Raw genomic sequence first — 27,594 nt, forward strand, 5'->3', positions numbered from 1 at the left:
CTCACCAAGCCTCTAGTGAAGGGAAGGTTTGTGTTTTATAGAGACAAGTTGGGGTGGAGTAGGATCCATTCCTTGTTAGCAGCGAGTGTTGATTTTTGTAGTCTCAGAGTATATTCTACATTGACTTCGTGTCTTAGCATGTAGAAGATATTTGATTGCCTCTTTAGGTGCTTGCTTGGTGGAGTAAGTGATTTTATGAAGTCTTTCCTATAATTAAGTTTACGAAAAGTATAATAATTAATTTAATTAATTATTGTGGACTATTAGGTTAAATTTCTAAGGACAAATAATTAAATTATTTAAGTGACATAAGTATAATTTCAACCATTGATCTCAAGTGAGGCCTAAGATTTAATCCTAGCCATTAATCACTTAGGAGATTAGGGTTAGGGATTTTGGCTTAGTGAAATTATAAAATAAGCCTAAGGGAGAGGTGAATATATTATGTCGAGGAAGTGAGTTTCTGAAGAGTGAGAGGCTTGATTTGACTGAGGAGAATAAGGAGAGATTGCTGAGAGGATTTCAGGAAGAAATTCAAAGAAGCCGAGTTGGAAAGAGGAGAGACCAAGTACAACAACCAAGAGGCCAATTTTGGAGGAGGCTAAGTTGCACAAGTGTGTAGGTCGTACAACAGGTTTGAGGAGGCCATGAGTAGGGTGAAGAGGTCGAGCAACTCTAGATGAAGCTGATAATTTTTTGGGGCTGATTTGTAGCTAACAAATCAAATTTTAGGAGGTCGATTTCCTTGGGTGCCAAGTTACAGGTTTTCATACAACTGAAAATTTCTCTGTATATTTTCTTTGCGGGTCTAACCCAAAATTTTCTAGAGTTTAATAATGTGAAGGAAGATTGTTATTGGGTGAATTTTATGTTGTTACATGTCTAATTTTTCATGATATTTTCCACTACTATTTAATTTTCTAAGTTAATATGCCAATGCCTTAGTTTTATCAACAATTTCAAAATTTATTTGAGATAAATATTTTCTGGGTTTTTAATAAAATTGTTGATACTTGCCAAACATATTCAACATGTATCTGTAATGACCCGAATGAGAAAATTTTGGAACAAGCTCTTCACATAAAATTTATCGTACATTTAACAGAAGATTGCCATGTAAAAATAAACAAAACAGAGCATTGCAATCTCATAACACAATGAACAAGAAATCTTCAACTTTATTATATTAGAAGAACAGGGGTTTACATGCAAATACAACCCATATAGCTGAGATCAATGACCTCGGATAGATCTACAATAATGCCGCTATCAGCCTCCAAAACAAATTGAAAAACCAATCCACTGCAACCGTTGAACCCTGAATGGATTCACCAAGGGAAGATGGGTGCTCGCCCAACCTCTCTAAATCACCCGAGGGGTTTCGTCCCAGGGCTACCAATGGAGTACAAAACCAGGTTCTCAATCTCTCATACAAGAAACAATACTCAATCCAAGATATCCTCCAATAGTCTCCTCCTCCTGTTTTATAGATTTGATGGACTCCTCTAGACCCTTCTATTTTATTATTATTTTAATCATGGAGCACTTTTCCCTCTTTTATTTCAATTAGAATATTCTTTTAATGCGGTAAAAAGGTAAATTGGCCACCATGTCTCCTCAAGCCACTGAAACTCATATCTAACCATCCCATCCTGTAGATCTTCATGTTACGGTTCCAACGAGCTATTACACTAAGGTGTTCCACCAATTAATCTCCTTAGAATGCCACCTCAAGCATAATTAATCAAGGTATGCCCAATAATAATGCTGATTTCTAAAAGTTGTCGGAATGCGACGGAACGAAAGGAAAACTATGTGGATGATGGAATATGCCAAGTGAATGTCATCAAATCCCATAAAAACTTTGCAAAACTCCATTGGAACCCCTGATGCCATAAACCGGCTCCACTGACCTGGCCATCTCCTCCCCTGGAAATCCAACTTGGTTGCATTATGAAGAAGGATAAAAATGGGGACATGACAGTCCTCCCACCCCAAGATTGCTTGCCCTCAAGCAATCCAAATATGTGGACCAATCTGGTGGTCCGACACAACTGAGACCCAATGCCAGGATCCCATACAAACCACTGGGTGATGCTCTGTTCCTTTCTCAACCCACCATGAATGGACTCCTCGATGCTTGGATCCCAGATCAATCTCCGACAGAACCTGTCATCAACAAATCCTCCTGGATCCCAATGCCGCCAAGAAGGAGCATCAAGGCTCCACAACTCTTGTTGTGCTATAACTCTGGCTGTGAATGCTGCTCCACCTATCGTGTACCAACTCATCACCTCTCTCCAATCCAACCCTTGGCGTAGACCAAGGTCAATCTCATCATGTTGACGTTGTGTTGAAATACTGGTGAGTGGCCAGCCTACATCTTGTTGCCAATTGACGCATGCAATATCCCTCAACTTGGAGGGCACTTGCAATACAATGCTCCTAACTAAAAATGACACTCCATCAAAAGGATACCAACTCATTATCTCCTGCCAATCCAAGTCATGGACTCTTGTGTAAGGAACAAGTCTACTATGTTGATGCTGGTCCATGCTCAACTCATGCTGCCCTATCTTGTTGGTCAGCAATATCCGTCGAGAAAGGTCTGCCTCTCTCCCTGCAATGGGTACAAGTAGCGAAGTTGTGTCACAAGCCTTGTCTATGTACTCCTGGAGAGGGCTACTTCCCGAAAATGTTGTAGCTTGGCTCACTGCCACTGCACCTGTTTGCATCTCATCAATGGGTGGACCCAAAGATGGATGCACTGCCATCTCCCTCCCTTGATAGGACACTCCACACTCCTCCAATCCACCAATCTCCTGCCAAATTGTCTTGTCATACTCCAGCATCTCTTGAGGACAAGTGTCAGCGAACACCGTCACCCCGCCAGCTGTCTGTACATCTGTCTGCTCCTCATCAACCATTGATCCTGTTATCTCAAAATCAGATCCTGATAGGCTGCTGGTCAGGTTGACTCTAAGTAACTATTTCAACCTACTTTAGGCTGAGGCTTAGCCTCCTCAACCTGAGAGGGCTGTCTCTTGATGGATTAATGATTTTGATTAAAGATAAGATGGCTAACTCTTATAGAACAACTGTGAAAAATATGAATGGTGGAAACACATTAAACAAAACTATCCATTGGGCTTATGGAGTCAACAACACCTCAATATAACAATGAACTCAACCCTACATGGAAGTCAGGGCATTCAGCATTTAAACATTCAGAACATAAACTCATATGGGACCACACAGTTTATAAATGTATACAGGAAGTCAGAGCACATTCAGTGAATTCTGAGTGATTATACATCCATACCACTATAAGAATTAAGAAAAGGACAACATCACATATTCTGAACATAAAAAATCCTTCATGAATCCTGAGAAGTAAAGTCAAGCATGTATTACTGAAAATGAGTCTTACATAGGCCAAATACAAGCTTTTCCATAAAATTTTCCAACCCCTAATACATTATTTCTTCTCCCATATATAGAGTTCATGTAGATTCCTTCCTCCAGCATGAGGGGAATTCGAATTCCTCCTAATTTGACACCTATTGACACTTAAAACTAACTATTTAATACAAAGGACAGCTAACTAGGAGTCCTAGAGACCTAATACAACTAGGAGTGTAACTCCTTATTATGATTACAACAACCTTATCTAAACATTTAAAACATTATTTGACACCTAAAACTCCATGAAGTCGAATTTGATGAAGCCCATAACCTTCCAGTTGGCCCTTGATGACTCATCCTTTTGTTGTTCCTAGAAACTAGGAAACTATCCCTTGCTCTGTTCTGGCTGAAAAATAGGTCTTGGGACAGAGCTCATAACTTCTCATAAAAAATGTATTTCGAAAAACTGAAGGAGGCTTTTTTGAACCAATCCATGCTGAACAAAAACCTCTCTTGGTTTTTTGAAACATCTTTCCTACCGCCCAGAATGAGTCTTTGAAAAACAGGTGTAAAAATATGCTTGTGAAAAACTGCACCTACAGCAGTTTCGTAGCGCAAGTTTGATCATTCATTTCTCTCAAATAATAATGGATTTGAAGAAAGTGGAAGAGGTTTTTGTACTTCAGAATCTTAGGAATGAAAACCTCTTTCACTTTTCAGAGATGAGTTTTTAACTGCTTGTTAATCCCCTTGGAAGTCGACTGCTCTTTTCATAACATAAAACTTTGGAGTTCATAAAAGTCTTTCCTTTCCTTGTTTTGCCTTTGCTAGACACTTATACTTCGTGAATGCTCCCTTTCAGACCCTCCTCTTCAAATAATATTTCCCTTTGTCTTACAAAAATGGTCCATCAAATCACAATATGTAGCTACAGCAGTTTCGTAGTGCACTACGAAACTGTTGTGCATTAGGCATCACTTACAGCAGTTTCGTAGCGCGCTACGAAACTGCTGTGTAATTTCAAAAACACAGCTTACATGCCAAATTTGACTGTCTTGAGCTTCTTTATCTTGAAATGTCCTTCTCATCTGCCTTGAAACTTGCTTGCCTTGCTTGAGCCTTCAAAGAACTTTTATGTATGCTGACCCTGAGTTTGCCAAGTGCTTCTTATGCATGAAAGGAGCATGACAATAAGCAAGACCAAATCTTTCTTACCTTACCCTTTTCCTTTGAAATTTGTTTAGTGATAACAGATCCCAAGGGTGGTTGCTCATCCTCCATCATCACGGCTTCACTATGAACCTCCAACTAGCTCTCCCAAAAAGGTGCATCATGCATACTGTGCGCCTCATCCTCCTCAACTAACTCACGCTCCATCATATGCTGCTCACGCTGACTCATCACTGGTGACACACTATCCTGAATGTCTCTCCTAAGACCCACAGACTGCTTATCATATGAATCTGGCCTGATGTCAATGACCTGCCATGACTTATGTTCCTCTATGTGCTCTCTATGCTGAATCATCAGTTGCTCATCTGCTCCTTGATCTCTTTCCCATATGGGAACAATCAGCTGCTTCTCGTACTCCTCTACCACACATGGATGCATATCTGGGCTACTGTCATCAACTCCATATGACTACTTGTGCTCCTCTAAGGTATCATTATATGAACACATGGACTCGTCCAACGAAGAGCCCCTCACCCTGATAACCATGAAGAATATCTCCTTGCTCTACTGTTATCATCTCCTCAGTGTCACTCAAGCTTGAGTGGTATGGTCCCCAAGGTCCTTTGCAGATGAAGCAAAGTCCATTTCTCCTCATCTCATTCTTGCAGCATGAACCCCCAAACCTGAGCTGCTCCTCCCTAGTCAACTGACTCCTGAACAACCCAATGTTTTGCTCAACCAACCTCTCAGCTAAACCATAAGCATCAGGTGAGACCAACTGCTCTCTCCTCCAAACAAACAACAATCGAGACTGCAACTCCCGACAGATGGCATCATGGCCTCTCATACATGATGACAAGATGGACTGCATGTGTGCTATGACTCTGTCAGGATGATGTTTCCTAATGCTGAAGAAGCATTGGAACATCTGTAAGATCAAACCATCACACTCTAGATCAAACATGACTTCATAAGTCCTAGTTACAGCCATAACTTCTAAAATCTCAAGATTCATTCCAAATGTAGGACTCGCACTATTGTCCAAGTCCTGAAAAGTATCCACTATCAGCGTGAAAACTCTCCTCATAACATCATCATTGTAAGGAGCTATAGGGGTGGTTAGTCTCATGATGTTACTGAGACAAGATGCAACTGGAAGTCTAACCCCTTCACAAGGTTCCTCCAAGAACTTGGGCTGTATTAAGGCTAGCATGGCTGGTTTCAAAACCCACATCAACTTTTTCCTCCCTAACTGACTAACTTTGGAAAGGAGGGCATCTAGTTCATCAAGTTTGAAGAGAACTTTCCATGTGACCCTCATGTGTTTCAAATCGGTTCCAAGTGCAAGGATTTTGTGTCTTATTTCTGGCTTCTTCTGCAATTCTCTTGGTTTCTCATGGTTAAGAATGGCATGGATCTGTTTTGAGAGGTCTGCTGGCCAATTTTGTCTTCTAGTCTATATTGTAGCCCATTGAGGGACTGCTGTGTTGGTGCATGAGATGTTTTAAGTACTCTATTATTACAAGGCTCATACAATATGTCTACAGTGATTCAAGACTGGACATTAATAGCAGCTAAGGACATAAATTTATGGGTGACTATGTTAGTGCTAGAATTGTATGCAAGAGATGGAACATAAATCAACACCTATTGTGTCTACGCATGAATCACATGTAGCTGTCAAATAACATCAATCTCAGGAAAATTGTGCAATTCAGCTGTATTAGATCAAAATTAGAGAGATGCTTCAAACACAAAGAATTAAAGAGGAGCATAGTTATATTTCAGCCCCTTGAGCGAATGATTTGTAGCAGAACTGGGTGCCAAATAACTCCACAAAATACAGGCGCTCAGCCACGTAATCAACCCAGAATTCCAACATTTATTTCCTTGTCATGAAGTGTGCCCAGCAAGTGATACCACTTGGAACTTCCCACATTCAATGCTTGTGACGAGACTTGCATTTCACAGCAAGTGAACTAATCTGAAGATATAAGAAGAATACAGTCAGCGTCAACTATAGAATGCAGAAGTAAGTAGTAAATGCCTCCAACAGACCACAATATGTGTCCAACAAGAGTGAAAAGATTAGCGGAGATATATTTCACGTTCAGAGGCATTGTTATTCTATGCTCCACCGCAACCCAAACTTGTTTTCTCCGAGCCTTATGCACAGATCTTCTCTGGCAATCGTGATCACCAAACTCCCCTTAGATTGATCACAACAGATCAGTCAACCAGCGTCCCCACCAATCGGATGTCGTTGCGGCAAGATTCAGATACATGTTTATAAACTCCGCACTTTTCTACAACTTTTCCAAATTCGATTTTGATCAATATAAGAGCCTAGCCCTGCAGGACCAGCCACTGTCGGCTCACTTGCAATGAATCGATGGCGTCGATTTTTATGATAGCGCGGTCCAGCACAAGAGCTTAAATCACAATTAACTTCACCTAATCCCCTCGATGAGTGTAGTTGACAACTTTTGCTATGCGGAATGATTATCCCGATCTTTCACAATTGTGGCACGAGCTTGGCTTTGACCACGTACAAAATAAACAGTTGGAAATCGTTTTATCACCAACAATCAAATTTGATTGCAAATACGACCAACTCATGTCAACCTTTGGTGCTTTGACATAGTTGCATATTTGTTATTAACCAATTTAGTAATTAGATTTGGCACCAGTCAAACAAATGATGCGGCTTCCTGCAAAGTAGCAAATTCGGCCCTCATAAAATTATAACATGGCTCGAAAATCAGCTAGCGAATTGGCCATACCTAAACTTAATGGAATTTTTCCACTAACCAATTGTTCCCTTACACAAAACTGCTTGAAAGTGGTCACTTTGCTCGACGGTTGAGAATCCCTCTCTGCACAGTCGCTCTGTTCACGATCCATTAATCCTTGTTTGGCACCAAACTGAACGTCAGGCACACACATTGCTCCCAACTACTGTCATTGTGATCGATACATGATTTCCTCCTACGGTCAACGCAGCATCCACGCGATCGCTTGACGTCTCAACCCTTCGTCCTTGTGATTTTATTTGGTTTCGACTGCTGACTCGAGCTCCAATTCCAGGTAAACTCCGCCAATCGTCACAAGACAGAGGTACAATTCATCACCAGATACAAGTTGGACCTCCCTACAACAAATTTACACAACAATAGTCGAATCGACCCATGATACAGTAGTGGAATCGACCCTCACAAATTCGTCGCTCAAAAAAAAATGTTTACACAACGAAGAGTAGGAACAGGGATCTGTATCTGAGAATTAATTCATATCCCCATGCGCATTTCTGAATCTAACTTTTTGGCTACAGGATTGGCATGAAAGGAATCCAGTCACTGTTTCGATGCTCGATGATGGAAGCTGACACCCCTGTTGCTGTACGTAATCACTATTTTCATGTCCCCAGGGTTAGCGATCATCCCCTGGCTTCTAGTGACTAACTCGAGCCTCCGCTGATTTCCTTACTCGAATGTCATCGACGCTAGTTACACCACAGTTCAGAGTTTACTTTGCGGAAGTGATTGCACAAGCACTTCAATCATACCGTGTCTTACGTGCTGTCAAGACACCCTGCAAAGTGGGCTTTCTGCCGTCGTCAAGTTATTCCTAGAACTTGGGCTCATTGCAATTTTTTTTTTCACCGTGACACAAATTAGTCTACGACAACGCTTTTTCACTGGGATGTGCCCTTTGATGGGATCCTTGCTTCCAATAACGATCTGGCCTTGGTACACTACCTTACGTCTAGAACAAAAAAAAAATTCTTCATTCATTCACTGAGGCGATGCCCTTGGACTTTAGAGGAGTTCCGACAATTGGAAAATTTTAATAGATGCGGCCAGAAAACCGAAACCCAACACAAATTTTCAAAAAAGAAAAAAAAATGATAAACTTTGGTTTCCACAAAACTGTTAGTCAAAAAAAATATTTGATAACGTGGACCCCAACTTGTTCACGGTTCATGATTTAGCCCAAATTCGATGGCCACCTTCAATGATTATCCTCAGCCCTTCTGGTTCCATTAGAACTTTCAGGCCAAAATAAATCTTGATAATTTCAGCTTCTCTAGATGGTCTTCTATGGCCTTTAATCTTCGTCCCTCTCCATACTAACAGTGCTCAAGCGTCTGGCAATTTAACAATATTTTGGCCCCTTTGAGCGTACCTTTGGCCTTCTCAGAATTTGACTCCAACCAGATAACTTGATCTGCATAAAACCTCAGGCTGAGCCAAGACCAAGGCTCCGATACCACTGTAATGACCCAAGTGAGAAGATTTTGGAACAAGCTCTTCACATAAAATTTATCATACATTTAACAGAAGATTGCCATGTAAAAATAAACAAAACAGAGCATTGCAATCTCATAACACAATGAACTGGAAATCTTCAACTTTATTATATTAGAAGAACTGGGGTTTACATGCAAATACAACCCATAGAGCGGAGATCAATGGCCTCGAACAAATCTACCATAATGTCGCTATCAGCCCCCAAAACAAACTGAAAAACCAATACATTGCAACCTGTGAACCCTGAATGGATTTACCAAGTGAAAATGGGTGCTCGCCCAATCTCTCTAAATCACCCGAGGAGTTTCATCCTGGGGCTACCAATGGAGTAGAGAACCGGGCTCTCAATCTCTCATACAAGAAACAATACTCAATCCAAGATGTCCTCCAATGGTCTCCTCCTCCTCTTTTATAGATTTGATGGACTCCTCTAGACCTTACTATTTTATTATTATTTTGATCATGGAGCACTTTTCCCTCTTTTATTTCAATTAAAATATTCTTTTTAATGCGGGAAAAGGGTAAATTAGCCACCATGTCTCCTTAGGCCCATTGAAACTCATATCTAACCATCCCATCCTGTAGATCTTCCTGTTCTGGTTCCAACGAGCTATTACACTGAGGTGTTCCACCGATTAATCTCCTCGGAATGCCACCTCAAGCATAATTAATTCAGTTATGCCCAATAATAATGCTGATTTCTGAAAGTTGTTGGAATGTGACGGAACGAAAGGAAAATTGTGCAAATGATGGAATATGCCAAGCGAATGCCATCAAATCCCATAGAAACTCTGCGAAACTCCATCGGAACCCCTGATGCCATAAACCGGCTCCACTAACCTGGCCATCCCTTGCCCTGGAAATCCACCCTGGTTGCACTATGAAGAAGGATAAAAATGGGGACATGACAGTATCTCAACTATACCTGGGTTGTATCTTGATCTAGAAACACCATATTCAAGTATGGATATGTATCCCTACCATATATGCCTTGTCTCATAGGCCTATCTTTGTTGTACTTGTATTAGATATGCAATATATCATACTTGAGGCCTAGATCCCTCTTTTTTGAGTCTAACGTGATCCTTCTTTGGGATTTCTAGGGCTTATAGATATCAAAGGTTGTGCACGTTGACATGAATTCTTGTTTTGGTATAAGAAGTAGATCTCTTTTTCCATTGTTACTCAAGACTTTTTTACTCTTGTACATATCATTGAATGTATGGAATTTTTTTAGCTTCTTTTGAAGGGAATTTATTTGAATAGCTTTACACAAAGATGCATGAGTTTAGGGTTGGGAATGCATTTATATGATTATTGTAACTGTGTTAAAGCAGGTGGGTGCGGAGCATCATGGAGGCATTAAGATCTCAAGATTCATTTCAAACGGTATGGCAAGTATTCTATTTGTTTTCTCAACATATTCATCATGTTGCTTGAGTAATGTGCTCAATAACTTCATGTCATTATTGTTTCTAGGTTTGCAAAAATCAAAGGCTTATGCTTTTTAGTAACTTCATGACTTAATTGTTTCAGAAGATCAATTGCGTTAGACTTATGTGCATGGATTGAAACTATACATAACGGATGAATTAGAATTGCATAATATCACAACCATGGGCAAGGCTAGATGTAAGGAGAAAATCATCAATATTAGGTTAAAAAGGTCATCCCCCAAAAAAATTGAAAAGGTTTATTCAATATGGAAACCTCCCAAAACCATGGACAAGGAAAATCCAAAGTATCGTCCACAACATCTAGGAGAGGTTAATAAACTTAGTTTGGAGGCCCAAAGAATACAAGAAAGAAAAATATAAGAATTGTGGAGAAAAATGGGACCCTCGACATAAAGTTTCTAAAGGAGAAAACAAGGGAGACATAGGGACCCCTCAAAAGCTTTCCTCAAAATTAGATGATGTGAATCCACCAAGAATATCACTAGCAACTGTACTTGTATAACTCAACCACAAACATTAAAACTGAAGGGACATATCTATAAGAACAATGATATGGTTCCATAGGTATTGGAAGTACCCATAATTTTGTTGCTATAAATCTTGTAAGGAGAGTAAACTTTTTTGTTTATTTCATACCTAATATGAAGGTAATGATGGGAGATGGTGAAAAAAATTGAATGTGGGAAACAACCACAAACATAAGTTGCAAATACAAGATTATAACTTAGAATCCTAGTTCTACACCATACCTTTAGGAGAGTATGTTGTCTTAGGGGTCCAGTGGTTGCAAACATTAGATACTTATTCTGCCAACCACCAAAAACATTTCATTATGTTTAAGTGGCAAGGGAGAAGGTACAAGTTGTATGGTTTCTAGCCTTATGGCTCCTAAATTGTGTCATCTCATCAAATGGAAAAGCTAATCGAGAAGGGAACACCGACTTATATGCTACAAGGCTACAAACTGGAGACACTGGCTTCATAATTAGTTGACTGTGGACAATTAGAGATTCACGAATCAATTTCGAAAAACAGAAGTGTATTCCAAGAACTACCCATGGAGTTTACACTTGAAAGGAAGATCAAACATATAATTTAAGTGAAGCTAGGTTCAAGACCAATCAATGTTAAGCATTATAGGCATCAACACCACCATAAGGCAATAACTGAAAGATTAATCCAAGACATATTAAGATGTGGTGTTATTATGAAAAACAACAATCCATATACAATTTTGTTCTTCCATCCTCTATATTCCCAAATCAAAAGTGGGAAGAAATATCCATGGATTTAATTGAAGGTTTACCCATGTTTGAATGGAAAGACAAAATTTTTGTGCTGGTTGATAGATTAACAAACTATGCACATTTCAATGGTGTGAAGAGAACATATTTAGTAAAACAATTTGTCAAACTATTGTACAAAAATATTTTCAAATTACATGGATTTTTGAAGATAATTGTTAATGATAGGGATGCCAAGTTTAAAGGTAATTTTTGGAAGGAGTTTTATAAACAAAATGGGACCTCCCTTAACATGAGTTCAACTTACTCGCCCCAAATAAATGATTAGATAGAAATTGCCAATAAATGTTTGGAAGACTACCTTAGTTGTTTCATAAATAATATGTAGATTAAGTGGTTCCAATGGTTACATCTTATTGAAGTGTGGTACTATTACTACAAAATCCTAACACCAATGCAATACATCACTAAACAATCTAGATTGAGAACAACAATGGGATTACTTACTACTGTCACCTTAGCAACCGTTCCCCTGTTATTTTGTGGTCAAATACAATCCCCACAAGGAAGGCTTCCCCGACAAATCTCAGGGATGAAGTAATTGAAATGGTCTTAGGCTAAATACTCCCTAAGGTTTCTACTATAAGATTCACCCAAGAATAAATATTCAAAGATTAGAGTTTCAGGTGAGCTAAGGTACAATTCCAAGATAGCAAGTTCAAAGGACCCTATGGGACTAGAGGGATTAATAAGTCCTAAAGAGACTCAAATGGGTTGCCTAACATATGAGATCTAGAAGTTACACTCTTCTGTATAAAATAGGGTTTTAATTAGCAAAACCGTATAATGTAAATATTTATAACAAAAATAGGAAAATAGCCCTAGAATCTATGATAAACAAGTGAAAAATTAGAGTTATTCAATGAGTAAATAGGGAAGTAAATTACAACAATTTTCAATGGTTCCAAACACATAAAACAATAATAGAAGCCTTATATGTCAACCCTAATTAATGGCTAAAAAATGTATGTAAAATAATATTTTCACTTTTCCAATTAGCATGCAAAGTCTAACCGTTTGGAAAAAGGTCCAAGGTAAATAACGCTGAAAAATGCAGATTTCGCTATAACCCTGCCGCAATTTGTAATGTCCCAATTTTTTTATTCTTCTCCATATTACAACCAAGGTGGATTTCTAGGGCAGATTATGGCCAGGGTAGTGGAGCAGGTTTATGTCATTAGGGGTTCCGATGGGTTTTTGAGGAGTTTTCATGGCGTCCGATGGCATTCTCTTGGCATATTAATCATTATGAGCAGTTCCGTACGTCTTGTTTTTGGTTCCGTGACTTTCTGATAATTCCCGAAAAACGGGATTATTATTGGCATAACTTAATTAATTATGCTTGAGGTCGCATTCCAAGGAGATTAATTGATGGAACACCTCAGTGTAATAGGTCGTTGGAACCGGAACGAGAAGATCTACAGGATGGGATGTTGAGAAGTGACTTCCAGTGGCCAAAGAGAGTATGGTGTGCGATTTACCATTTTCTTTATGTAAAAATGACTTTAATTAGTCATTTAATTAAGGAAAAATAGTTAATTAGAGGAAATGGGCCAAAAGTGACTTAAATAAAATAAAATAAAAGGGGGTCACTTAAGATAAAGTTAATGGAGGAGCTTCTAGAATAATAATAAAATAAGATGCTTCTAGAGGCTTGGAGATCTATCCATCAGATCTATAAAAGAAAGGAGCAGATCATTTGGGATATCTTGGATTTGTGTATTGTTTCTTGTATGAGAGGTTGAAAACCCGGTTCTCTATTCCATTGGTAGCCCTAGGATGAAAACTCTCGGGCGATTTAGAGAGATTGGGCGAGCACCCATCTCCCCTGGGTGGATTCATTCAAAATCAACAAGTGTAGTGATTGATTTCATGTTTCAATTTGGAGGCCGACGTTAGCATTATTACATATCTTGGAGGGCCATGCCCAGCGATTGTATTGGCATCTATTTCTATATAATAACGCTGGATTTTGTTGCTGCATTTCTCATGGTTCCGCATGTTGTGATCTTTTAATGAGATTTTATTTGCAATTTATGGGTTTACTGTTTGGGTTTTACATGGCAATCTTTTGCTTGTGAATGTAATTTTTATCTGGAGTTTTTCTGAGTTAAAAATTCAAGTTTGTTTTAATTTATTTCATTTGGGACATTACACAATTTATCCTAAAAGGCATAAAAAAGAAGAAAATTTAGGATTTAATTTTTATTATTTTTTGTGATTGACACAAGAGAATGGATTAGTGCCTTTCTCAATCAAGGGCTAATGGAATCTAAGGCTAAGCTTCTATGGAAGATGATCGATGGAAGCAATTTCAAGGAGAGAGAGATAGCTACACTTAGGTTTATCAATTCCTTAAACGTTAGTGTCCTCCTATCTTCTTTGGAAGTTAAATGGGAGGAAGTTACAGTAAGGTTCTTTGAGAGAAACTTGATGAAAAATATTGTCAAGGAGATGTTAGATCCATAAAACATTTAACAACACTTTGGTGAATATTTCATCAAAATCTTAATTTTTCAACTAGTACAAGTTGGAAGAAGATACTTACAATAAATTAGCACAAAATGATCATAGAATCACCATTCATCATCCAAGAGAGAGGACCATACAATCATAGTATTCTCCCAAAGATAAATTTTCTCATTTAATGCTTCATAGTGACTAAGAGAGAAGAAGCTATCTAGTGCACATTAGTTTCAGAGTATGTATGTGTGTCAATGGGCCAAGAATAAATCGACTTTTTCTACTTATATGAGGGCAACCAAGTCAATTTTATAAAAAAATTGGACTAAATTCCCTAAAACTAATATTAAATGTGATTACAAGTTGGATAGGTCCTAGGTTGACCCCTTAAGATAACTATCTCAATGGTAAAACATAAAAACAAGCCTCTTTTAACCAACATTCACTTATATGTGCACGGAGTAAAAAATTAAATTAATGACTTTATGCCTAAGGTCCAAACTTAGGAAATAATTAAATAATTGATGTGAGAGAATTTTTGGTGATTTTCTACATGTCATGGCACTAGACCAATGCAAAATCACCTTCCAAACTACATTTTCAACACTCCCTCTGTTAATTTTCTTGAAACTTTGCAATTACTTGGATGAAATGTTGAAAACAAAGCAACTGAAAACTGAACCCAAATTTACTTTCACCAAGATACAAAGTTTCTTAACAATCTATAAGAACGGGAAAATAATCGAGAGATAAAAACACATGCACACAAATTGACACGCTTGATTTACCCAGGAAACCCAAAAGGGAAAACCTGCGTTCTTTGTTGTGATATTTTATTGATTGTTCTTGAGCATTTGGATCTATTACAATTTATGCTACTTTTGTAGCTAGCAATCTGTCTCTGAGAACAGAATTGTTCTCCTATTGAATAGCCTTGACTTGCCTTGAGAATCCCTGATCCCTGCTCCTATTTCCTTGCACACAGAAGCCCCTATTTCCTTGCGCACTTGCTCCTATTTCCTAGCTGACAATTGGGCTCCTATTTCCTTGTGCGCTTGTGGCCTCCTAAATCCTAGCACACAAGCTCCTCAATTCCGCACACACACACACACACACACAAGGAAGATCTCTCAAGAATGATGATCTTGTGCCTTCATCCTCCTCTTATAGATAGAATTCGAGCATGTAAGAAGGCCTAGTTCAATTTAGAAGTTCGAGTTGTGATTGCAATTTAATTGAGAGTTCTACTTGTTCTCTCTCCAATCAACACTAGAGTCTTAACTCATTCTCCCCGTTAGTTTTTCTTAGGGCTATATTGCTCTTTGTTATAGATAATTGCATTTCAAAATTTTTCATCATTTACATATGCATTCACCCGATTACTTCATAACATCATTAGCAATTATGTAGAAAGACAATAACATCAATATTGTAGCGAAACATAAAGGAATAGAAGAAAAAATGCACAAATAAAGACACAAGGAGTTAGGCCAGAGACCAGAGAAATGTTGAGAAATAAAGGGGCAACTATATTAAGTGATTTCTCTTCTTTGATAATTGCTTGCGATGTGTTTTAGTTAACTTGATTAGCTTCTTCTTTCACTTGATTATAATTAGTGTCTTATCTTCAAATTGCTACCAAACAATAAAGCACAATGAGACAGGACACAAGTTATAGGCTATCAGCGAGGGCGAAACCTGTCCTTTGGAGAGGAAAACCCACAAGAACTCTTCTCTTCTTTTAGAACATCAATTGACAAATTCCAAGACCTTGACACTTGACCATGTTAAATTATGGTATGTTCTATGCTTAGAGCAGTTACTTCTTTTCTTCTTATTAGCCACTGATTAGCAATCACATATACATTAAGTAAAGTGCAAATAGAACATTAAATGATTGACAGAAAACAAGCCAAGACAAGAGACACAAGATGTGGCGGCTAGCCAGGGACAAACCCCAATGCAGGCAAACCCTTTGATCAAATCTTCTTCTATCTTCAATAGTTCAGCAAAGAGAAATAGTACAAAATCAGAATTCTGTAATTTTATATCAGCAGCGGCAAACCCTAGATCAACAAAGTCAAATTTGGTCAAACGAGATGAAATTGACCTCCAATATGCTTGGTCAATTTCTTGGTCAACTAGTCCTCAAACAGTCTGAAGAAGCAACCCTTAAACAGTCCCAAAAACACAGTCCAACTGCTGTTGACTGAAGTCAACTTGCTGCCCAAACTAGGGCAATCAACGCTAGTCAAACCAGAGGTCAGATTACCTCAGTTTGCGTGCCAAAATTGCAGCTTGCCTAGGAGAGGCAGCCACACCAAAACCGCACTCTTCTAAGGTCAACGCTAGTCAAAGAGACCTTCAGCAGCTTCTACGTCCTTTTTGCGTCTTCCTTGCCCTTCTGCGTCCTCCTTCCCACGTGTGAGATGCTCCTTGTGTAACATAAAGCTAAGGAGAGAGAGAGAAGAATGAGTGAGATGAGATGAGATGATAATGAATCAACATCACTTGTACTTATATGATTTGCTGGGCATGTGTGCCACACATTTTAACTGTTGGCCGACCTTGACAATTTGTCAAGTAAATACAAATAAATTCATATCTCCATAAATATTTGTCAGAATCGGATGATCTTTAGATCAATCCTACACCTCTCGACAGGAGGAATCTAGGAAAAATATCAGTTGCCATAAATAAGATGACCCGCCTGGAGTTTGGCCCTAGTTGCCAATTTTAACACTCCCTCTCAACTAGGGAGAACTCCATCTACTAATCCGTCTGACCATCAGTATTGTCCCAGCGATCAAATGCATTGTTGGCTTTGCTCTGCTCTACTCTGTTGAACTATGAAGAAGAGGAAATGATCGAGGATGTATCATACCATCCTCCACTAACCGGAAGTCAGTCTCAGAGTGTGTCATACCACTCTCACTGATCCCGGATCAGTATCATTGATCCCAGATCAATGGAGGTCATCCTAGCATAGGGAGTACGGTAGATACAACGATGCATCCATCGATAGTACTACTAATGGTCCCTAACCCCATTTCCCTACTCATTGATCAGATGAGAGGTACTTCCCATGAGTCCCAAACTGCATGGGTAGGATGCCTCGACAGGAGAACTAATCATCCTATCCACAGGAGAACGAATCATCCTATCCAATAGTCATCACAGGAGAACTAATCATCCTGGCCCACAGGAGAACTAATCATCTTGTCCTACAGTCACCACGGGAAAACTAATCATCTTGGCCCACAAGAGAACTAATCATCCTGTCCTACAGTCGCCACGAGGTGTCACAGGGGAAGGTTGAACCTTTCACCCCGTACATAGCGCACCACCAAGGGATGGTGAGTCGCCCTGTGGTCGCATGTCGCTCCAAGAAGTACCTCGCGCCCCCCTGGAGCTCAATATATGCATCATACACGACCCTCAGAAGAGGGTCTCTCAACGACACCAAGTCGTTCTCAGTATGTCACCAATTTGACCTTTCCCAGGGGCTTCGTCAAAATGTCGGCGACCTGTTCATCTGTACCAATATGTTGGAGCCCTATTGCCCCCTGCTGTACCATATCTCAGATATAGTGGTACCTGATATCGATGTTCTTGGAGTGATCATGAAGTACGAGATTCTCTGATAAATGAATCCCGCTTTGGTTGTCACACAGGATCACGGTAGTATCCAATGTGAATCCAAACAGCTCACTGAAGAGCTTCTGTAACCAGACTGCCTCACAAGAGGCCATACTAGCAGCAATGTATTCTGCCTCGGCGGTGCTCAAAGCCATTGACTTTTGCTTCCTGCTCATCCAGGATATCGAGGCAAATCCCAAAGAGAAACAACACCCGTAAGTGCTCTTTCGGTCCACCACACTGCCTGCCCAATCAGCATCGGTATATCCATGTAGTCTCACATCTCCGGCAGTGTATCTCAAACCACGTGTGATTGTGCCATGAAGATATCTCAACAAATTCTTGGCACCAATCCAATGTGTGTGGTGAGGCTCAACCCTATGTTGGCTCAATGTGTTGACTACAAAGCATATATCCGGACGAGAGTTCACCAAGAACATCAATGCTCCGATGAGTTGATGATATTCGATAGCATTTCGTAAAACAGGTCTGGCATCACTACCACTTAAATTCTGAAGTCAAGCTCCATTGGGGTAGTCATAGGCTTGCAGTCCACCGTATCGAATCTCTCCAATATCTTCACCACATATTTTCCTTGAGATAGGAAAATCTCCCCTGGTTTCTGCGAGACTTCCAATCCTAGGAAATAGTGCATCAGTCCTAGGTCCTTCATCTCAAACTCAGAAGCCAACTCCCTCTTACATTTGTGAATGAGAGGGTCTGCACCTGTTAGAAAGAGGTCGTCAATGTATAGCACCAGTATGAGAGGTTTGTCATCTTCAACCTTAAAGTAAAGGTTAGAGTCGGCTTCACTCCTAGTGAATCCCAACTTCATCAGGTAGCTATCAATCCTCTCATACCATGCTTAGGGTGCATGCTTCATCCCATAGAGGGCTTTGTTCAACCACCACATGTGAGATTCCCTATCATGAATCTCAAATCCTTCGAGTTGTTCCACACATACTTCCTCTTTGATCGAACCATGCAAGAACGCGGTCTTGACATCCATCTGATGTAGGTTCCATCCTTGCGAAGCAGCAAGGGCTATGATCGAGCGGATGGTGGTATATTGGGAAACAGGTGCAAATATCTCGTCATTGTCTATACCTTCCTTCTGAGAGAAGCCACGAGCGACAAAACAAGCCTTATACATTTCAACACTTCCATCAACGACATACTTTATCTTGTAAAGCCATTTCGAAGTGACAACTGCTTTGTCTTGGGGTCTGGGGACCACATCCCAGACATCGCGTTTCATGGTGGACTCATATTCCTCAGTCATAGCATCCTTCCATACTTGATGCTTGACAACTTCTGCAAATGATGAAGGCTCATTTTGGATGATCGTGCTCATGATGGTCAAGTATCCCTGATACCTGGCCGACTTCTTACTTTCCCGGAAAGTCCCTCTGGGTGCAATGTGTCCTTCAACATCATCTAGTGTCCCCCTAAGCCATGGAGGCCTCTTCCTATAAGAGGAAGGCTCTTGCAGAGGGGGATCAATAGGATCCATAGGTTCTTCCACATTGGGCATCATCTCATCTTCCTTTTCCTTCGGTTCCCTGGTGTTACCTTCTTTAGATCCCCTTTGAGTAGGAAGATTGTCAACTTTGCTAAGAGCCATTTCTTCGTCAAAGGTGACATCATGGCTAATCTCGATTTCCCTTTGACCAGCCAAATAGATTCTATAGCCCTTAGTATTTTCGCTATAGCCCACGAAGATTCCTTTCTTTCCAGATGCACCCAATTTATTCCTTTTCTCCTTCGACACATGAAAATATACAGGACTTCCAAAAATTCTAAAATGGGATACGTCAGGTTTCTTACCAGTGAACATCTCTTCGGGAGTCTTGGAACCCAATGTTTGACGAGGGCATCGATTTTGCACATATACGGCGGTATTCACAGTTTCGACCCATATAAACTTTGGAAGTCTTTGATCATGGAGCATAGCACAGACAACTTCCACAATCGTACGATTCTTCCTCTCCGCCACACCATTCTACTCAGGAGTATATGGTGTTGTAGTCTCCCTCTTAATGCCAACCTCTTTGCAAAAGTCATGGAACTCATTGGATTCATACCTAGTCCCATTATTAGTCCTTAAGATCTTGATCTTCTTTTCGGTTTGATTCTTGATCAAGGCTTTGAAGTGACAAAACCAAGTGAATACTTCATCCTTCTTTTTCAAGAAGTATAGCCAAGTCTTGCGAGAATAATCATTTGTAAAAGTGAGGTAATATAAATATCCTCCCAAGGAGTTCACAGGCATCATACCAGATATGTCTGAGTGAACCAACTGCAATATATTGGAGGTCTTGCTTTGGCTTGAGGGGAATGGTCCCCTTTTGAGCTTCCCTTCGGCACATCCAGGACATACACCTTCTTGCTCTACTCGAAACTCGGGCATCCCTTTCACCATTTGTCTCGCATTGGGTAGAGCTTTATAATGAAGGTGAGCAAACCTCCGATGCCATAGTTCACACTGAAGTGATGTGTCACAGGACATGACACCCAGCGGACTTCCTCCGACCTGATATAATGAATGCACTCGAAACCTAAGATCGAAAGCTTCTTTAAAATTCTTTTTCCATACATGTACCTTGCCATCGATGAAGGTCACCTTGTAGCCTTTGTCTTCCATTGTTGAAACGTACACTAGGTTCTTTTTGAGATCAGGTACATAGAAGACTTCTTGCAAATGAATTGTATTACCCTGATTCAATTAGAGTGACATTCCCTACACCTTTCACAAGATATTTTGCATTGTCCCCAAGAACAATTTCCAGGTTGGTCTCCTTCTCTATCAGATTAGAGAGAGCTTCTTTGTAACCAGTGAAGTGCCTTGAGGCACCACTATCAATAAGCCAATTTCCCAGCGAGTCTGGGGGAGCAGTAGTAGAGAGGGCCGCTGGTAGACAATATTCATCTTGCTTATTGTTAACAACGTTAGATTCATACCTGGAGTTTCTTGCCTTCTTGAAGGGTTGTCCTCTTCCTTGATTTCTGGCATTTCTTTTACCTCTTACATTGGATCTGCCATTCCTTTGATTGCCTTGAGAGTGATTTTGATCATCGTCATGGTGTGAGTCCCTTTTATCAAGTCTCTCCCTTGCATAGTGGCCCATTTTGTTGCAACTGTAACATCGTCCTTTTCATCCACCCTTCGGTCCAGCGTTTCCTTTGGATTTAGCCCCATAATTGTTTCTTCTTTTAGCATGAGAAGAAAAGGCAGAGGGATTGCCTTTAAGTGCGGGCATTTCTTGCTCTTCCATCCTTGTTTCTTCTTGAATACATCTATCCATCAATTCCTCAAATCCTGGGATGACATTATTGTTGAGAAGAGTAGTCCTGAATATATACCATTCAGGTGGCAGTCCACTAAGAGTTGTGATAGTCATTTCCTTGTCAGGAACTACTTCCCCAATAGATAGGAGATCATTCTTGATTTCGGTGATCCTTAAGAAATATGCTTGCATACTCTCATCTTTGCTCTTCTTAATTTCCTTCAGCTTATTTCTAAGGAACAAAACTTGATTTGCATCATTAACTTTAAATAAACTCACCAGTCTATTGTAGATTTCCTTGGAGGTGGTCAGCTCGGAAACATAGGCCACTAGGCGCTTGTCGATAGAGTCCCGGATGATCTTCTTTGCTTTGACTTCTCCCTTGGTCCACTTGCTTCTGGCAGCAGCAGATGCATTTGATGGAGGCGCAACAATATTGCCTCTCACATGGTCCAACACTTCCTGATCTTCTAAAGTCAGATCGAGAGACATCTTCCATCTGTGATAGTCAGACTTCTCACGGAGCTTGTCTTTGGCGGGGAAGAGTGTTGAGGACCCCATGAAGTTTTTAGGATAGCCTTGCCAACCTTCGGTGATTGCTCTTGCTCTTGCTTGGGCTTTGTCTTCACCTCAGCTCCGATACCATGTTAAATTATGGTATGTTCTATGCTTAGAGCAGTTTACTTCTTTTCTTCTTATTAACCACTGATTAGCAATCACATATACATTAAGTAAAGTGCAGATAGAACATTAAACGATCGACAGACAAAAAGCCAAGACAAGTGACACAAGATGTGGCAGCTAGCCAGGGACAAACCCTAATGTGGGGAAAACCTTTGATCAGATCTTCTTTTGTCTTCAATAGTTCAGCAGAGAGAGATAGTACAAAATTAGAATTCTGTAATTTTATATCAGCAGCAGCAAACCCTAGATTACCAAAGTCAAACTTGGTCAAACAAGATGAAATTGACCTCCAATATGCTTGGTCAATTTCTCGATCAACTAATCCTCGAACAACCTAAAGAAGAAGCCCTTAAACAGCCCCAAAAACACAGTCAAACTGTTGTTGATTGAAGTCAACCTACTACCCCAAACTAGGGCAGTCAACGCTAGTCAAACCAGAGGTCAGATTGCCTTGGTTTGTGTGCCAAAATCTGCGGCCTGCCTAGGAGAGGCAGCCACACCAAAACTGCACTCTTCTAAGGTCAACGCTTGGTCAACGTTGGTCAAAGAGACCTCCAACAGAGTCTGCGTCCTTCTTTCTGCGTCTTCCTTGCCCTTCTGCGTCCTCCTTCTTCCCACGTGTGAGTTGCTCCTTGTGTAACCCAAAGCTAAGGAGAGAGAGGGAAGAATGAGTGAGATGAGATGAGATGATAATGAATCAACATCACTTGTACTTATATGATTCGCTGGGCATGTGTACCACACATTTTAACCGCTGGCCGACCTTGACAATTTGTCAAGTAAATACAAATAAATTCATATCTCCATAAATACTTGTCAGAATCGGATGATCTTTAGATTAATCCTACACCTCTCGACAAGAGGAATCTAGGAAAAATATTAGTGGCCATACATAAGATGACACACATGGAGTTTGGCCCTAGTTGCCAATTTTAACAGACCAAGACTCCTCCAAGACCAAGTCAACCTTTTCCTCTTCTACCAAAGTCAAACCAATTCAATCTTTCCTTGTAGCAGTTGCAATCTTTCCTTTGACCTAGACTTTGGACTTGCAACCTTGGACTACAATTTCAACTTGCAATTCTCAGCCCCTTCTACAGAAACCCTAGATGGAAAGTGTGATGTTTTATGATGATTTTGTCCTCTTCTCTCCTTCGCTTGAGATGACTTCTTCTTCTTGTCAATTCGGCTTGCAAGGGAGACTTCTTTTGACCCAAGACTCAACTTCTTTTGATAACTGCAATTTGAACTTGCTGCAACTTTAATGTGCCCTAGTTCTCCTTCGCACGTGTGAGAATGATGGCCCAAAAACAGTTCCCAAAACTCGATTTCTTCTTTAGAATCCTCTTCTTCTTTGTTGATTTAGGTCTCCTTCTCTTCACTTGATCGAACTTGTTGTGAGCTGCTTGGATGGTCTCAAATGTGATCGACTTCCCTCTTATATATAGGCTTCTAGAGAGCCTCATTAGGTCGACATGTCATGTCGAGGAGGCTGACTTTACTGTTTGATAGGCTGACTTGTTGCTTGCATGTTGACAAGTTCTTGGAGGCTCTTTCACTCAAATAAAATTTTCTTTACAATATGTAACATGCCGAAAAGGGTCTTCCATACATGACAATGATTCTTATGGCTTGTTGACTCAAAGACAAGCCCTAGCAGCACTCAATGGGTGCTTGACCTATAAATCAAATAACCTTGAGCATGAAAACAATGCCTCAAGAATGACAATAATAATTTTATTTTTTCTCTTCACATCAAATACATAAAATCATGATCACATATATCATTATGAAGGTCGAACCTAGTTACATATTTCAACACTCCCTCTTAACTAGGGAGGTATTCATATTCCATACATGGTAATTGGACATTCTCAAATTGAAGAATTGTCAGAAGAAGAGTCGGATTGGTAAGCCATCTCATAAGCTATTTTCTTAGCTTATGCCAAAGCATCTCATCATACCAACTAGCATTGTCACATAGCAAGGCCTTGACTAACAACTTTATCTCTCCAAAGGTTCAGAGAACAATGCTAGCGAGACCAATGGCTGATAAACACCGTTATCATTATCTCTCAAGGCACATACCCTACCCGGGTGTTCACAGGGTATGTCCTTTTAGGACAATGCCTCAAGAATGACAATAATAATTTTATTTTTTCTCTTCACATCAAATACATAAAATCATGATCACATATGTGATTATGAAGGTTGAACCTAGTTACATATTTCAACACTCCCTCTTAACTAGGGAGGTATTCATATTCCATACATGGTAATTGGACATTCTCAAATTGAATAATTGTCATAAGAAGAGTCGGATTGGTAAGCCATCCCATAAGCTACTTTCTTAGCTTATGCCAAATTATCTCATCATACCAACTAGCATTGTCACATAGCAAGGCCTAACAACTCTATCTCTCCATAGGTTCAGAGAACAATGCTGGTGAGACCAATGGCTGATAGACACCATCATCATTGTCTCTCAAGGCACATATCCTACCCGGGTGCTCACAGGGTATGTCCTTTTAAGACAATTCCTATCCTGGAATAACACATCTTCAAGGAATTTAATCTTCGACTACTCTTACCTATTGGATGCCCTACCACATCCTCAAAAAGTATCAGAATCAATCTCAGATGCTTACCCAATCCTCCATTTTTTCTTCACAACATGAAGACAAGAATGATGTGTCTATCTCTCCCTCTCAACTAGGGAAGATATACTCATTCCTATTAAAAGAATATACCCAAGTTCCCTCTTACCTAGGGACTTGTCTAAGTTCTCTCTTAACTAGGGACTTGTTACCAACAACAACTATCTGCTCTTTGGTGGAGCTCATGGTACTATCAACTACTTGTAGGGCTCCTCCTTTCGATGTCATGAACTTCACCTTCTTCATTATGGAACCTTCATATTCTAGATTTTCTTTGTAGGGCATAGGCCATCCATCACTTTCCTTTCAACGAACCATAATGTTGATCCAATAGTCATGTCATCCTTCTTTGCATCGGAAAGTGATCTTTCAGCCCATATCTAGCTTTTCTTCACGTAGCTACCTCTTCCAAGTCATGTTGGATCTTCCATCCATTCCCATGAGTACTAGTTGCTAGTGAAATCTACACCTCTCTTTCGGTAGCCCTGTTTCAACCCAACTAGATGTTCAAAATTAAAAAATGAACATCAAATCAAAGTCGCCTTTTATGATGGCTTTTCATCTTGACATCTGCTTCTTGCAACATCAACATCTTGCACATTTATAAACACATCTCCAAGACTTTCAATATTAAGAGTCTCCTTCCTTTACAAACTTTATCAAAGTCTTCATATCTTCTCTATGGAGATGTCATAGCTAATTCTTCTAGTTATAGGATATTAATCACTTATCTTATCTTATAGTTGCATTCCTCACGAATTCTTCTTCCTTTCTTCACATATTGTTCCCTAGGAACTTCTATACATAGTTCCTTCATCTTTTCAACCACCTCATATTCCATATGAGGACATATTATGTTGATTTCATCTTATCAATATGTGAATTAGATCAAGGTATATGCCTTCATGCATCTTTCTAAAGAAAGAAATCCATCTTTTTCGATCATGCTCATGAGATAGACCATTCAACCATTCTATCTGCAACTATATGATGACATGACTTCATCTATCAAATGCATACATACCTCTTTTCTCCTTTTGGTCATCTAGACTTCCTTCAACAACTTTCTTTCCTTGCTTGAAATTACTTCAACCATCTTGACTTGTGGGGGCCCTGATGTTTTTGGTCAACTCCTGTCCTGACATATGCTTCGTTGTGAACATGTTGAGTCAATATATGGTCGAGCCTCATCACATTCATTGGATTGTTGCCAAGAATCTCTTGAGATATCTCCGAGGCACAATCCACTATGGACTAAGATACATCGCTGGGAATTTGAGGCTACATGGATATACAGAAGTGTATTGGGATGGAAGTGTGGTGGATAATAAGAGCACATCTGGGTGCTGCGTCTCTTTGGGTCCTGCTTCAATATCTTGGATGAGCAGGAAGAAAAAATTAGTTGCACTAAGCACCACCAAGGCCGAATAAATTGCTGCGAGTATGGCCTGTTGTGAAGCGTTTGGTTGAGGAAGCTCTTCAATGAGCTATTTGAGCACGTGCTAGATACCACGATGATCTTCTGCGACAACTAGAGTGGGATTCATCTCTTAGAGAATCTCGTGTTCCACAACCGCTCCAAGCACATTGATATCAGGTACCACTTTATCCGGGATATGGTACAATGGGGAGTAGTTAGGCTCTAACACATCAAGACGGATGAGCATGTCGCAGACATTCTAATGAAGCCTTTGGGGAAGATCAAATTCTTAACCTTCCGAGAGAGACTTGGAGTTGTGGAACGACCCTCCTATGAGGGTCCCGTATGAGTTGGACATAGAGCTCTAGGAGCTCCTGGGGGCGTGGGGTACTTCTTGGAGCTATGAGTGACCATAGGGTGGGTGGTTCATCTTCCCCTAGTGGTGCGCTGGATACAAGGTGAGTGGTTCACCATCGCCTGTGATACACCATTATGGTTGACATGTGTGTAGGGTGAGTGGTTCACCTTTCCCTACCCGAACACATGCTTGTAGGGTGAGTGGTTCACCTTCCCCTACAATTGACATATGAATAGGATGAGTGGTTCACCTTCTCCTATGGCATTTGAGTAGGATGAGTGGTTCACTTTCTCCCGCTGATGCCCCGGCACACATCCTACCCATAAACCAATGTGGTCACTCGAGGCTATTTATCAATGCAAAAGAAATATTTGTACATAAGAGAGTTTCTCACAAATGATCATTACAAAATGACCCTCTATGCTCTTTAAATAAAGGTCATGGACTGCCTGAATGTTAATTCACATATCAAGGAGAATGTGAGTCATCAGATCACTCTATGTCTAGAACACATTGTAATTGTAAAATTACATAATTACAGATGCACACTAAGGAAACAGATTAAGAAACAAAGAAACAAACTTTCACTTACAGACACATTAGTACACATTGATATTAAGTAACTCGTAAGTGTAAAATCCTAACACTATGGGAATTGGGGCTCAAATTGGAGAATGTGACAAAATTAAAGCGATGAGACATATTGCACCAAGTACACCTAACTATTATGGATTTGTAGAAAGTTGTTGGGTCATTGGTTAACTTACCAATGGGGAATCTAATCATCAATGTCGAGCCATTTCTGTGAGATAGGTCTAAGAATGAGTCAAAACATTCAACTTACCATCACTTAGATAGAAGCCACGATGTTGACGTTACAATTGTTAGGTGTAACAGACCAAAACCAAGACCAAATTGTGCAAGTAGTGTTCATGGCCATGTGAATATAGTCATGAAGAATCACCTCATTTCAAACTCCCTATTGGTATAGAGTCTATCATGCATTGGAAATAGAGAGCACTAGTGCATGGATCACTTGAACTACCTTTGCATCTCTATTAATGGAATTTGTGGCACATCTCAATAATCTTGTGAATTCTTTCCAGTATATTGAAATAGGGGCAAATTTTAGAGAGTTAGTTGATACATCATGTTTAGCACAAGCTAAGAGTGTAAGAAGGTTTCTAGTGTAGGGAGTATGAAAAGGTGTAGTATTTATGGAAAAAGAAACACATGAGACTATCTATGTTCAATTATGATATTCGTCATTCCTTCCTTATCACATGCGATATGAACAAAAAAGCGACTTATGCATTTGGAATCTTACATGAAACATGAGCAAGAAGATGGTGAATGGAGGAACAATAGACCCCAGGTTGACCTTGGAGATCGAAATATAATGAGAAAGAAGATGTTAAATGTATGAACGATAAACCC

General features: G+C 39.9%; 1 protein-coding gene across 6 annotated transcripts in view; it reads left to right on the forward strand.

Annotated features, from left to right (window-relative positions):
• The window catches only part of LOC149251368 (uroporphyrinogen-III synthase, chloroplastic-like), a 335,450-nt gene that overhangs the window by 307,189 nt on the left and 667 nt on the right, over positions 1-27,594 (forward strand). For 2 of the 6 annotated variants that reach the window (XM_089459382.1, XM_089459377.1), the window contains 2 exons: positions 10,223-10,277; positions 27,504-27,577. The exons of 1 other annotated variant lie outside the window; for it this stretch is intronic. In XM_089459382.1, the coding sequence (XP_089315508.1) occupies positions 10,223-10,277; positions 27,504-27,557 (109 nt within the window). In that variant the 3' untranslated portion in view covers positions 27,558-27,577. The remainder of the gene's footprint in view (positions 1-10,222; positions 10,278-27,503; positions 27,578-27,594) is intronic. 3 more of the 6 variants (XM_089459378.1, XM_089459379.1, XM_089459380.1) reach the window with 3 other exon arrangements.

The sequence above is a fragment of the Pinus tabuliformis genome, chromosome 7 (assembly GCF_031772625.1).
Source record: "Pinus tabuliformis cultivar Carrire ecotype Pingquan chromosome 7, CPIR1, whole genome shotgun sequence".
NCBI lineage: Eukaryota > Viridiplantae > Streptophyta > Pinopsida > Pinales > Pinaceae > Pinus > Pinus tabuliformis.